The following is a 14,028-nucleotide window of genomic DNA, read 5'->3' on the forward strand; positions in this document are numbered from 1 at the left end:
TGTCAAAAAGCTTTGGTCAAGGCTGTAATTCACCCATTTTTGAGTGATTTCAAACCTCTTCAGAGTGCACAGCCAATGAAGTATTTGACATCCTTTGCCTCTTGTGACTATTTTGTTATCCAATTCAATATATAAAATGTTTCCTGAAAGCAAAAAAGAGCTTTCAAGCCATATTTAAATAAATTTGCAGTTTGATGTATGTGAGAGTAGATAAATGTCTTCCTAAAGAAATGAATCTTTCCCAACACTGACAGTGTGGCTGATGGAAGGACACCCTTGGATACTCACCTGGGAGCTCCACCAACACCTCATTCCCTACCAGAGGGATGGATTAATGTTCTCCAATGCCACGAGGCAGATGGATATGAAACAGCAGCACCCATCCATTTGTTTTATCTCTGTGGGAAATGAAAGAAATTATCATCAAATCAGCTGTTCCTTACAAGTGACATCCATCAGTCACCAACACGTAGCGGGGAAGAGAAGGATCCCAGAGTTAAACAATTTAGAAACAGGGCTGGAATGTGTTTCTCCAAATCTCTCATCATTTTTACCTCTGTTTCAATCCTCCTTTCCTTGTGCCACCACCCAGCAGGGCCTAGGAGGATGTGCCATGGAACAGGAGAGAACGTGTTGGCCTAAATCCAAGCTCAGTTCAAAGGCTCAGCTCCACCCTCACATGTTCACACGGGATTCAGCTCCAGTCACTTGTAGGCAAATTTTCAAAGTCCTCGCACTTAGGCATAAAAAGCCTTTGAAAAAGCTGCTCTCAGCCTATTGTGCTGAGAATTTCTAAAATCCTACAATGTTTCATGGTGGATCACATGGAGACTTTCATGTGCAGCTCTTTGTAACCTGTCCTGGCTGATGGAAATCTTGGCTTCTGTAGTTTGCTCTCGGTTTTAGATTTTTCTGAGATCCAGACAGCAAAACATCCTCTAGGACATGGAAATACAGAGAGGAACAACATTTTCCTTCCACAAAATCTCTCAAATATAACTTGAACTGTCAGACACTGTCAGGCTGTGCCTAATTTTGCAAATGAAGTCTCACAGTAAGAGGTTCTGTGCTATGAATAGATCTTTATTCTGACTAATACCAGAGCAATGATGGACAGGAAAATGTTTTTTTGCTCTTTTAGGTTGGAATCACCCAAGCATTTGCTACTCCCATTTCAGCAGCTCATTCAGCTACATGATGAAAATTAATGCTCAGTTTATCTTGTTATTATCATAATCCTTTTTATTTTTTCTAAAGCACCAAGTCAACCTCCAGCAAACATCGCCTGGAAGCTGACAAATTCCAAAATCTGCCTGAACTGGGAGCATGTGAAAACAATGGAGAATGAGTCTGAGGTGTTGGGCTACAAAGTAAGTAATTTCTTTATCTCATTAATCAGGTATTTTGGTTACAATACAGGTGCAGAGATTTGGTGGAAAGTGAGTGCTCATTACCTGGAACACTGATTTTTCTGGGTTTATTGGGATGGTTGGCTGATGTTTACACAAATATTCATTCAGAGGAGAACTTCTTTACCCCAACAGATGGATTTTCTGTCCCCAATCCTGTATTTCTCTTGTCCCCTTGTAACCTTGCTTACCCAAAGTTTCTTGCTTTCATATCTCCAGGGAAGGAGTTTCACAAATATATAAGAAATAGAGAACAGTCTTTGAAGCATTAAAGGCAGTCATAAACCACATTTAAACATTCTCACTCTCTGGCAGCTCATAAATGCACCTTTAAAAAAGAGACTGAAAGATACTCATACAAAGATCTATATATGAGCCAAAAAGCACTCCCATAAATCTACATTAAAAGGAAATACAAACTTATTTTAAAGTTTGATTGCAGTGCAGCATTCTTTGATTATCCTTGAGTTCTAGGAAACCACCTGCTGTGGTACCCACCCCAAAATCCTGCAGAATTTATTCCCCTGTTTAAATTGCTTTTAACATCCTGCAGCATGCTGAGAGTGCTTGGAAAACTTTGGGACACAACAGAAGAATCTCTCAGTCCCCTCCAAAAAAAAACCCATTAAAACTTAAAATGAAACGAAATAACTCTTGTTTTCCAATCTCTTTCTGCTTAGATTCTGTACAGACAGAACAGGCAGAGCAAAACCCATATCCTGGAGACAAACAACACTTCAGCTGAACTTCTGGTCCCGTTTGAAGAAGATTATCTCATCGAGATAAGAACCGTCAGCGATGGTGGCGATGGCAGCAGCAGTGAGGAAATTAGGATTCCAAAAATATCGAGTAAGTGAGAGAATTTTTTTCCCCTTGGAATGCTGTTGCATAAGAAGAAATCTGTGCCTCTAAGCACAACAGATTCCCAGATTGTCCCTTGCCATAGGTGTCCTCCCTCCTGGTGCTTTTTGGTGCTGGCTCCCATAAATTTGTCTCTGATATTCTGACATTCATTAGAGGAGAAAGTGTTTTGCTCCACACCTTATTTTTAGTGCAGGTCTCCACTGCCCTGGCATGCAGAGCTCAGGGAAGGACACAGGAATAAGATTTCTTGGGAAAGTCAGAATTCTCACAAATAATGTGGCCCTAAATCTGCCCTGGAGCTGCTGCTGGGACAGAGATCTCAGCCCTGTCCCATGGCTGTGCTGGGGTGGGCCAGGGTGCAGCCTCTTAATAAATAACTTATTCTCCATGGAAAATTGAGCATTTTTATATTTATATATCATAGTCTGTTTTGCAACAAAATAGTCAAAACCCTCTTGAAGAAGATACTGACAGGAAAGGTGAGAGGTTGGTCCAAAACCCTGCACCACAAAATGGCCACTACAGGTTAATAAACAAATACACAGAAATAACATTTGTGGGTAATGTTTCATCTTGAAAAGAGAACAGAGATTGCTGTGAAGCTAAAATGTAAAGAAAAACTAATTTTTGACACAGATTTACTTCTGTCTGTTTATACTTTTACAGGTTTAAGCTCTGGAGCAATGAAATTATCCCAAAGGATAAACCATACATTGGCATCTGGGATCCTCCTCTTGAGTTCTGTTCTTCTAAACCCTTTTCCTTGCTGGTTCCAGCAATGCTCTGCCATGGACTTCTAAAAATAAAAAGTGTAGATTTTATCTTAATTCTTCACCACAACCAACATTCCTGAGAAAAATCAACACTGGGGAGGGGGAGGGAGGTAGAAGTGGTCTGTCATGAAGCAAATATTAGGCATCAATATTCCATGAATTTTTAAAAATAGGTTTGGAAATGAAGGGGTAAATCAACATGCATTAATTAAACAGAGTGATGCCAGACCTAATTTGGGATTGACACGTGGGTGGTCTCAAATTTTCTCCAAGTAGTTGTTATTGGAACAGCATTTTAATGGAATGTCAACCTGTGCAAGCTGATGCCATGGAGGGGAGCAGGGATTTAAAACTCTTGTGATGTGGATATTATTTATCTCATGTTCTTCGATGTATCCTGTTAAAAAAACCCACTTTCAATTAAATAAAAGCTATTTGTTTACTTTTTGCACTTGTCTGAATTAGAGGAGGCGTCATAAAACACACTATTTGAAGTGCCCTGTGCTATTTTCTGCAGAAAAGGGGAACTTATAATAAAACTTATAAATAAAAGGAGTCTCGTATAGAACAGCCCAAAGCCCCGTAAATTCCACAGAAAAACTTTCAGTGGCATCAGCAGGCCTTGAACCAGAGCTGAAATAGCAGCACCTTTTATACCATCAGATACTTCACATAGTCTCAAATCCATTTTAAAGGACTTTTCCATGCAAAGACTGTTCTGATCAACAGACCTTCCAGAGATACTGAATATTTCTGAGGGAAAACTGAAATCTCGCTGTCACTAAGCAGGATCAGTTGGTCTCTCCTGATTTTTTTATTCTTTGCTGTAGCTTGAAAGTGTAGATTCATCTTTGAGTTGGGCATGAAGGTAAATGAGAAGAACATTGATTTTCATCATCTTGAAATATAAATAAAAGCAGCTAATTAAGCCCTTCAATCTCCTGAGTCTCCAGAATGACAAATTAAACACCAGAGCTTGGCTTTCAAGTCAGGAGATGCAGCTCAACACTTGAAGCCACGCTCCTGCCAGTTTGAACTACATCTGATAAAAGGTGGTTTTTTTGCCTGATGCCATTACTGGGAAATCTTTTCTTCCTTCTCATTTTGCTCTGAAGTTTATTTTCTTTTCCCCACTGTCAGATCCATGCTGTGTCATCTTTGTAAACATTTATAACTACAAGATAACCAAATACCCCAAATATTTTTATAAAGGGGACTGTTGTGATGGGAGTGAGGATGTGTCAGCACATGAAGGAGTAAAAGAAGTTCAGCTGTGCATGGAAATCCTTCAAAGAACACATTAAACCATGTTGGTTATCCATGGGCATGGTAATGGGAAAAAAACTTTGGTGCCTCCTCAAGGTCCTTGCTAAACCAAACCTTTCTCTGATTTTCTGATTCCTCACAGAGCCCACAGGCTGGACTGGCAGAAAATAAACTCAAAAAATACAAAATCATTGCAAAACCACATGGTAGAGATTGATGTCCAAGCAAATAACTCTTCACAGGATCATGGAATGGTTTGTGTTGAAAGGGACATTAAAGATCTCTTCCAGCTGGTGATATTTAATAACCCCCAGACTGCATTCAATAAAATATTTTCCAGAGGTCAGTCCTATTTGGTTTTGAGAGAGCTTTTTGCATCATCCCGTCCCAGCAGGTGTCCAGCAGGACCTCTGCTTGCTCCCAGACCTTCTGTGCCCATTAAACAACAGGTTCCTTTTATTCCCCTTCATTAAACTGAATCTGAAATTCTTATACTTCATAACATAAATGTAATTCTCTGCAAGCTTTAACCAAAACACCCTTTTATTCAAGTGAAAAGAGATTTTCTGCAGAGCAGTAACAGCTCAATAGAATGTCTGAGCGATGCTTAATTACAGGGAGGCTCTGGAAATAAAATGTCACTTTTAGAAGTCTGTCCTCTGGGATTTCTACAAAGTTTCTAATCACAGGAGTTATTAGGAAGAGGTTTAACACAGCTTTCAAAAGAGGAGAATGATTTAGAAAGAAATGAATGTGCTATAGAAAATCCTGCTAATACCTTAATGAAGTAAAAACATTTTTTCCTTGCAGTGGAAGTAAACAATGAATCACTTCTTCAGATTTTTTCCCACTTTTGTGCATCAATGATGTTCTTTTCTTGCTGTAGAGGATCCAAATCAGACTCTTTAACCTCAGCATTTCTCCACTTTGCCACCCCCAGGGGAGCAGCCCTTTTTAAAAAGGGACAACTGAGGAATATGAGTGAATGTTCCCCTGCTGAATTCCCTTGGAGCTGGAGTTGCAGGGTGAATATTCTGCCTCAGGAGCAGAACTAAGGAATATTAAGGAGAAAAAACTTTAAATCCAGCTCCTCCCATCCTCCCTAAATCACTGCAGAACTTGTGCAGGTTCATTTTCTCCTCTTCAGCTCCCCAGTCCTTTTGTTGGTGTTTCACCAGGACAAATTGAGCTTGAGCTGCCCAAAGCACTGAAAGTCCAGCTCTTTTTATGTGAAAGTGTTATTAAAGCAGCTGATGCTGAAATGGAACGAGTTCACATGGCTGGCAGCTTTCATTAAAAAGAAAAGAGAAAGGGTCAAAAAGAATTTTGTCACTTAGAGTTGCAGGAAAAACTTTGGAAATAGGAACAGCACAAATCCCCTAAAAACAGAAGTTGAAATGAAAACAATAGAAAAACTCTGCAGTGCTCCTGATTTTTAACAGCCAAGAACCTGAATTAAAAACCCCATTTAAAGGTGCCCAGTAAAGGGAATTTTGGGCCCAGACTTAGAAGATTTTAGAGAAAATCACAGACCAGCCAAAGTTTTCAGACAGCTGGAAAAATAATACCTATTTTCTTTTGATAACCTAAGCAAAGTACCAAAACATGAAAGAGACTCACAGTCAGGGATTTTCATTTTGAATTTAACACATCAACAAAATATTTCTCCATGAAAAAAGCAATTTTGAGCCTCTCCAAATGTTTCCGTTCACTCCGAGCACAATGCTTCTTTGTGATTTACGAGCATTTAAACTTTATTTAACACCTTCTCCCTTCTTTATAGGGCAATTTTTGAATAGGAATGCCAAGAAACAAAATAAAACAGCCCATGTGTGTTATTGCACCAGCCCCTAAATCAACATTATCCCGGAGTGCAGAAACTCCCTGTTTTCTGGGGGTTGTTGGAATGCAGCCCTGGTGACGCCTTGACACCGAGCTCTAAATCACATCCATGAACAAATGTGTTGTAAATGTGCAAAAAAGGTTTTATTAATATCAGCCTGTGCCTCAGTGGAGGAGAATTCCCCACAGGGCCCGTGGGGAGGAGGGGATTAATCTGCTCACAGGGCTTTGGGGACTCACTGGGGTGCTCTGGGGGGTTGCAGGGGATCCTGGCTCCCTCTGTGCTCCCCTCCGTGGATTTTTGTCTGCTCAGGGAGCACAGAAGATGTGAGAACTTGAATAAACCAATGGTTTTGGTTTCCCTGCTCAAAAGATGTCAGAGCTTGAATAAACCAATGTGGTTTATTGTGAGTGTAAGGGTGGAAAACTCCTCTTATTCTTATTCCTTCTATATCCTCCTCTCCTTGCATTCTTTTGTCCATCTCTGCAAGCCTTTGTGAGCACAGCAAGTTACAGTTAAACAAGTTAAAACAGCACACTTCATCTAAATCCGGAATTAATTTCTATTCTGAAGTAATTTCTATCCTCCCATGTCTGATTTATTCCCCTCCAGCACTGATATTTCCAAGACACCATTCCCCAGAATTGCCCTGGACGTGCCCAAGGGCTGCTGCATCTCAGTGCTCCCAGAAATGAGGTTTCAGGTGCCTCTGCAGGTGTAACCACAACGTCATGGAGGCACAGAATCCCAGAATGGGTTGGGTGGGGAGGGACCTTAAATCCCATCCAGTGCCATGGCAGAGACACCTCCCTCTGTCCCAGGGTGTCCCCAGCCCTGTTCAGCCTGGCCTTGGGCATTCCCAGGGGTGTGCTGGCCTTGGGAATGAGTGGGTTGAGCTCTGGGGTCTGGAGTCATTCCCACACGGATGCTGAGCTCTCCCAGGTTCAGCTACAGCAGGACTCCCCCCCCTAAATGTGCATCATTCCTGCCAAGGGGTGGCCCAGCCTCCCTCCACTGAGCTGAGTTATTTTCCATATGCTCCTTCTGCTCCTGACTGAATTTAAGGGAGGGACAACACCTCCAGGAGTGCTCCGACCTGAAAATATAAAATAATGGCAAATGATGCATTCAGAAAAATCCACCTAAAAATTTAAATGAGGTTCCAGAGACTTCACACAGAATGCCCCTGGCCAAATCCAGAGTCTAGGTGAGGATGTGACATTTCTCTCACTCTGACCATTATCTGATCTAAAAACTGGGGGAGAGGGTGGCCAATCAGCACTATTAAAATAGCCTGTATAAAATCTTTCCTGAAAAAAATTTACCATGAGGAAAAGGTCAGTTGGACATTTTGACAGCACAGTACAATGAGGGCCTCTAAATAGCTTCAATCATTCAGGCCTTTTTATTAGGAACTTCTTTTGTCAGTTCCTAGCACTAAATACTTGAAAATAGGTCTGACATAGCAATTAAAATGTCATATTAATCATACTGGTGTGCATTGTTTCTTTGCTTAACCTATTTTATAGACACTAATATATTTCAATACTGAAAAGCAGCTACAAATGTTTGTCATCTTTATGGAATGAACTGGAATTATTCTGAAATGCTAAGGGATTCCAGAAGAGCAGAAGTTTTTTGTAAGGTTCTGTCCTGGGTTGGCTATATGATGGTGGTATCCCAAATAATAATACATATATATATATAAAATATATAAATATATGTGACAGGAATCTTGATATTCCAATAGGATAGATGGAATTGTTGCACTTGAGTCATCACCTCCTAACACCTCCAGATTGCCTTCAGTGAAATGTCCAACACAAACTTTCTTCACTCATGTGCTTGTTTCTTCTTGTGTTGGTTTTCCAGCCACATTCCCAGTCACACCCCTCTGCTGCATCTCCTCAGGTATAATCCAATTTTTTCCTTAGAAACCATCCACAGGCTCTGCCAGTAGCCTTGCAATGGGTCACTGTTATGATAAGAAATAAAATAAAAATGGAGGTGCTCGAATGCAGGGTTTGGTAAAAAATGGAGGTGCCTGGAGAGGCCAAACCTCCTACAGCTCTTGGGGCTGTCAAATATCCAGGTGGAGGAGCAAACTTTCCTTCTCTGTGCACCTCTTGCTGTTCTTAGACTCTCAGAAACAGGAATCATGGGAATCGTGGAATGTTTTGGGTTGGGAGGGACCTAAAATCCCACCCAGTGCCACCCTGCCATGGCAGGGACACCTCCCACTGTCCCAGGCTGCTCCAGCCCCAGTGTCCAGCCTGGCCTTGGACACTGCAGGACATGCTCTGGGCCAGGGCCTCACACCCTATTCACCCTGAAATCCCCTTTTCCTGGCCAATTTGAGCGCAGGGATCTTTTCTGGAGCTCTCACTGCAGTGGTCTGTGGGAGCACTGCTACCATGATTTAATTACATTATTCTGCAGCCCTGCTGTCCCGGAGATTTTAAAGAGAAACAGCACAAATCTTCCCCGGATCCCAGTGCCCTCAGCAGATTCAAAACCTGTGCAGTTTGAGTGGGTTTAGAATTTATTTGAAAGCCTTCTTGCACCGGTACAATTTATCCACAGAGATCAGCAGTTTACATTGTATTGATTAATGCAGTTATTGATTTATTCTGCAATTGTACTGGCCAGGTTTATACAGCACTGGAAAGTGCTATTTTCCAGGAGTGATTGACTTCTTTCTTTATTGACTAAAATGAGCTGATAAAAATCATCCACTGGCTGAGCTAGAAGTACTTTTTTTTGTATTCCTGCTTCCAGCAGAGAAAAGTGGGAGACAAACACAGCTGCAGAGCAGAGAGAAGAAGCTCCAAGCTTAACCCCTCTGTTATTACCCTGCCTGGGCTAAGCCCAGCCCAGCCTTAGGCAGGTGAGAAATTGGAATGCTGGGATGGGAAAAAGGCAGGCAGGAATTTGGATTTGGAGGAGGAGAATTAAACTGCCCTTCCTTCTCCTCACTTTATGCCTGAACGTGTTTTTGGGAGCTTTCTGCTGCTCCCAACTGTCACTGTCCCCTTCCCCAGGTGGGAAAGCCTGGGAAGGGCTCAGGGATGGAATGGGGCTCATCCTGCTGGGTTAGGGAAGGTGCTCCCTGCAGCTGGGGCTTTGCAGTGCCATAAAGTGAATATAACACCACTGGTCCTGGCTGTTCCAAGGTTTTCCCAGTTTGGGGGAAGAGCCCCGTGCTCCTGAAACATTTGGCTGGGAATCACATCAGCTCTGAGCTGTTCTCCTGGTGGAACTGCTCCATCAGGCCAAGGAAATTCCAGTTTTTAACAAGTACCAGAGCTGCATCCTCCCCCCAGCCCTTCAAATATCCCAGCTCCCTGTCTAGAAGGTGACACACTTTAATTTCATTATCTGTGCTGCTTTCAGTTCACAAGTCAGTATTGCTATATCCATATTTTATATATATACATATTTATGCATTTATATGTTTATATATTTATATATTTGCATTTTCTAGTAACATACGAAAAATAAAATTAACACAGGTCAACAAAGAGCTCCTACAGAAGACACCCATGAAAACCCACACTGCTGCACTTCAGAAATACTCTCTAACAGAAATATTATTCCAGGCCATTTAGTTTCACAAGGCTTTTAAAATTTCTCTTAAAGTCTGACTTGTAAAATAAAACTTTCCTCCTATTTAATGTGCTCACACCTCCCTCCCAATACCCAAGAATCACAAGTTAGAAGAGGGAACTTGCTCTGTTGTTGTGATTTAGGTAAAATGTGAAATTAATTCCATCAAGCCATGGATTTAAGGCAGGGTTATGGGTTTACATTCCCACTGTTCTGCTCAGGAGGAATTTCTGCCCCCAATTTTTCCCCAGTTTCTGTTTCTTCTGCTGCCCAGGAGCACCTGGGGCAAGATGTAGAGCACAACCACCTCCAACACTGGCCCACACAGTGAGTGTGCTTAGCAAAAATGGAAATTCAGAATAAAAGCATAAAAATAAAATGAAAAGTTGGCAAATAAGTGATTTTCCATATATATATATATATATATATATATATATATATATATATATATATATATATATGAACTATAGATACATGCAAACTCAGAGATGTGTATATAGATATGAAGAGCAGGACATGGAGAGGTGTTTAATGAAAATAACACCACATTTCTGATTTTCCCTCGCTGCTGAAAAAGGGAATCAGAGGGGGAATCCTGCCCTAGAGGCAGGGTAGAGCACAGACAATGCTATCTAGAAACCAGAATAATTTATCTAATTATATAATATAATAATTTATGTATTAATATACTATTAAATATATAATATATATATTTATATATTATGTACAATATAATAATGTAATATGTGATATACTAATATAATATAGTATAGTATAATATAGTATAATAAATAAAATATGATAAATATAATATAATAAATATACTATAATTAATATAATATAATATAATATAGTAATTTATCTATTAATAATTGATGTCATTCAGCTCTGGCACTCCATTTCTAAGCAGCAGCTCCCAGTCATTCCTCTGCATTAGGAGCTGTGTGTTCCTTCCTCCAGCCACTGCAAGGTTTCCTCCATAAACACACCCTGCTATAAATACAGCCCTGGCTCCCTCACTTACTGGTTGTTGGAGGAAATAAAATAACAACATGCCTTGCACTTTAAAATCTTGTTTATAAAACATCTTCATAAACCCACTCAAAGAAACACTGAAATAAAATCATGGCTGTTGCTCCCCATCACGCCCGCCCTACAAATTGATTATTTTCTTTAAATTAAAGCCATCAACTACAACAGGGCTGCTTTGTGGCACTTGACAACTTCCAGTAAAATAAGGCTGCCAGCATTTATTGATTCATGGGCACTCCGGGCTGTGCTGGTACCCTCCTGGGCCTTTCAGAAAATTCAAGAGCCCAGCCCAAATGATGCCTTTGGGTTTTAGTCCCTGTGATATCCTCGGGCTGCCAAGGCTTTCAGCACCATTCAAGGTGGGCAGCTGCATCCACTGGTATTCTTTAGCTGGATACTAAAACATGAAGGCTTTTTTCTCCAACAAAACCACATTTTCTTCTGTTTTTCCCTTGTAATACATCTATTTTTGCAGACAACAGGTGCTGCCAGATCCTTCAAACCAGATTTCCCCAGATCTGTGTTTTGCAGAGCTGTTTAAGCCAAAAGAGGCACCAAAATTCTCTTGGTTGTGCTTTGTCCCTCAGAAATTTTGGGCTCTGGACTCGTCCCCTCAGGATGGGAAGGATCCAAGAATATCCTTCTCCAAAACACCCCCTGTTCTGGGAACCAAAATTTGGCTGATTGCCCTGAGCTGTTGTTTCCTCCCTCTACACAACAACTGTTGAGTGGAAAAAAATTTGAAATTAGAGAATGAAATTAGTTCGCAAAATACCCACAAATATTTGCTACATATTTTTTTAATTCTTTAAAGATTAATGGATGAGAAGAAGTGATTAATTCAAGCTTTGCTTTGCAGATGATCTCTCAGGCCTCACAGCGTACGTGCACCGTCAATATTTTGCAAATGTTTTGATTAATAAATCTTTATATAGCCCACTGCAACTTTGTAGATTTAAATTGATGCTTGCACTCTGCATACTGATTTTCCCCGCATGGTTTCCTGACTCAGGCTCGTTAGTCCAAAGGAAAGAAAACAAAATAAAGGCTGCTGAGCCCAAAATATTTCACTTTTACCACATAAGGTACAAAACCCTTTGGAAGGCACTGTGCTCTAGGCAGAAGGTGCCAGCACTGCATCAGGCAGCTGTCCCCACTTCCAACCCAGTCTCCCCAGCACCACCCCTGGATTTTTTTCTGGTCTATCAGTTGCTCCCACAGCAAGAAAAAAAGAAAGAAGATGGGGATCAGACTCTTCTCCCAGGGAACAAGAGGAAATGGCCACAAGCTGCACCAGGGGAAGCTCAGGCTGGACATCAGGAGGAATTTCCCCATGGAAAGGGTGCTCAGGGGCTGGCCAGGGAGGTTTGGAGTGCCCATCCCTGGAGGTGTCCCAGGAATGCCCCAAGGATTGGGCACAGCTTGGACTGGGTGATCCTGGAGGGCTTTTCCAGCCCCAGTGGTGCTGGGATTCTCTGCACACTCTCAGGTTCAGGCAGCTCGCCTTCTGTGCTGGAGCAGAGGTTTGTTCTTGCAGTGCTCTTTGCTGGGAGTTTTGTTTAATGCCACGAGCACTGAGTGGTTCACAGCCTGGCTGGAACAGCTTCCAAACAGCCCCAGAGCACAAAGGGCCTGGGGAAGGGCTGAGCCCACCCTGGGGGCATCTGGGCTCCTGATCCCACCCTCTCCACCAGCTCTCCAACCCTCCCAACCCCACCTGGACACTGGCAGAGCTACACTGAGACCAACCCCATGGCTGCAGTAAAACTCATTAATAAACAGGATTTGAGTCAAGGGACAGTGGAGTCTTGTTCCTGCTGGGACAGAAACCAAACTCTGAATCTCTTTGGCAATGCCCTACCCCTCACAGGAAATGTAAAATACAAAATAAATAAAATTAAACAGGAAATAAAAAGGTTTTTTATTTGGTTTCTGCTGCACAACAGGATCACTGGAAGCCACTTTTTCTTCACATGTACTTCTCACAGCCTCTGATTCTCTTTGCTTCCTTTCCTGCTCACATCTTCATCCCCTGTGGACTTCTCTGCTTCTCACCTCTTGTCCTGGCACTTCTGCAAGCATTCCTGCAGCTCCATGCAAACCCTCAGTCAATAATTAAACCCTCAGTCCATAATTAAACCCTCAGTCCATCATCCAAGGAGCTGGTGGGACAGGGAAGGTGGGTGCTGTCACTGAGCTGCACGGGGGCTTGGCTGAGGATCCCTGTTCTTTCCAATTTTTCTGAGTAAAAGAAGTGTTGAGCAACTCCTTTTCTTTCTCCAGACTGAACTTTGCAGCCACATCCAGTGAATTTTCCAAAGTTTTATCTTGTCCTGACATTGGATTATGGAAATGCAACAGGCACCTTTATTCTACATTTAAAACATCCCCAAAAGATTAAAGCACGTTCAGGCTATGCTCATCCTGCAAAAGGAACCATTTCTTATAAAGAAACCCCCATAAAAGCACTCAAGTGCCAGAAAGGATGCTCAATATAATTTTTTTAATAGTAATGGAGAAGATTAATGAGAAAAAAATTGGACCCCTGCATTATAACTCTTGCAGCAGATATTATCATTACGTGCATTTCACATTATCACTAATTTTGTATTCAGCATGCCAGGACCATTAATTCAGGCCCAGTCTGCAGCTGAATGAGGCAGATTGCTTAAGAAAATAAACGTCTCTATTACTTTTTATAGTGTTGAAATTAATTTACAGTTCCAGTTTGCGAGAACTAAAATTGAGAATTAAAACTATATTTGGTACCTGAGATTTCTCAGAGATTAGCATTCACGAGGCAGTAAAAATATTAACTACTTTAAATAATGCTTGCAATATTTCCAGGGTTATGAAGCATCTTCTCTTAGCTCATTTTAATTTATTTAGCATCCATCTCTCTAAGCATATTCACACCACTGGAAGATTAGAACGAGATCATTGCATTAAGAGAAATACTATTTACAATGATGTGTAGTATCTATTTCCAGGGGCTTTGGAAGGCATGAAAATAAAGATTTTGATGATGTCTATAAGGGCTCTCCCGCTGCCTTTGTGCTGCAAGAAAAGTCAAAGTTGAGGAGAATTTCTGAGGCAAAGTGGCATCGAGTCAGGAGTGGAGTAAATAAAACCTTTATGGGAAAAGGGGAACTGATAAAACACACAAAGAGATGTTAGTTCTGGGTTTGTCTCTGAAAATCCAATGTGTAGAAGGGAGAAATGGGGAAACAGGAAT

The 14,028-nt window shown here is 41.4% G+C and overlaps 1 protein-coding gene across 4 annotated transcripts in view; it reads left to right on the top strand.

The window, feature by feature from the left end:
* Nucleotides 1-3,492, top strand: part of CNTN6 (contactin 6) — a 124,547-nt gene extending 121,055 nt beyond the window's left edge. For all 4 annotated transcript variants that reach the window (XM_064433113.1, XM_064433112.1, XM_064433114.1 and 1 more), the window contains 3 exons: nucleotides 1,258-1,370; nucleotides 2,090-2,258; nucleotides 2,940-3,492. In XM_064433113.1, coding sequence (XP_064289183.1) covers nucleotides 1,258-1,370; nucleotides 2,090-2,258; nucleotides 2,940-3,073 — 416 coding nt within the window. In that variant the 3' untranslated portion in view covers nucleotides 3,074-3,492. The remainder of the gene's footprint in view (nucleotides 1-1,257; nucleotides 1,371-2,089; nucleotides 2,259-2,939) is intronic.
* Nucleotides 3,493-14,028: the final 10,536 nt, after the last annotated feature.

The sequence above is a fragment of the Passer domesticus genome, chromosome 9, assembly GCF_036417665.1.
Source record: "Passer domesticus isolate bPasDom1 chromosome 9, bPasDom1.hap1, whole genome shotgun sequence".
In the NCBI taxonomy this organism is placed as follows: Eukaryota; Metazoa; Chordata; class Aves; order Passeriformes; family Passeridae; genus Passer; species Passer domesticus.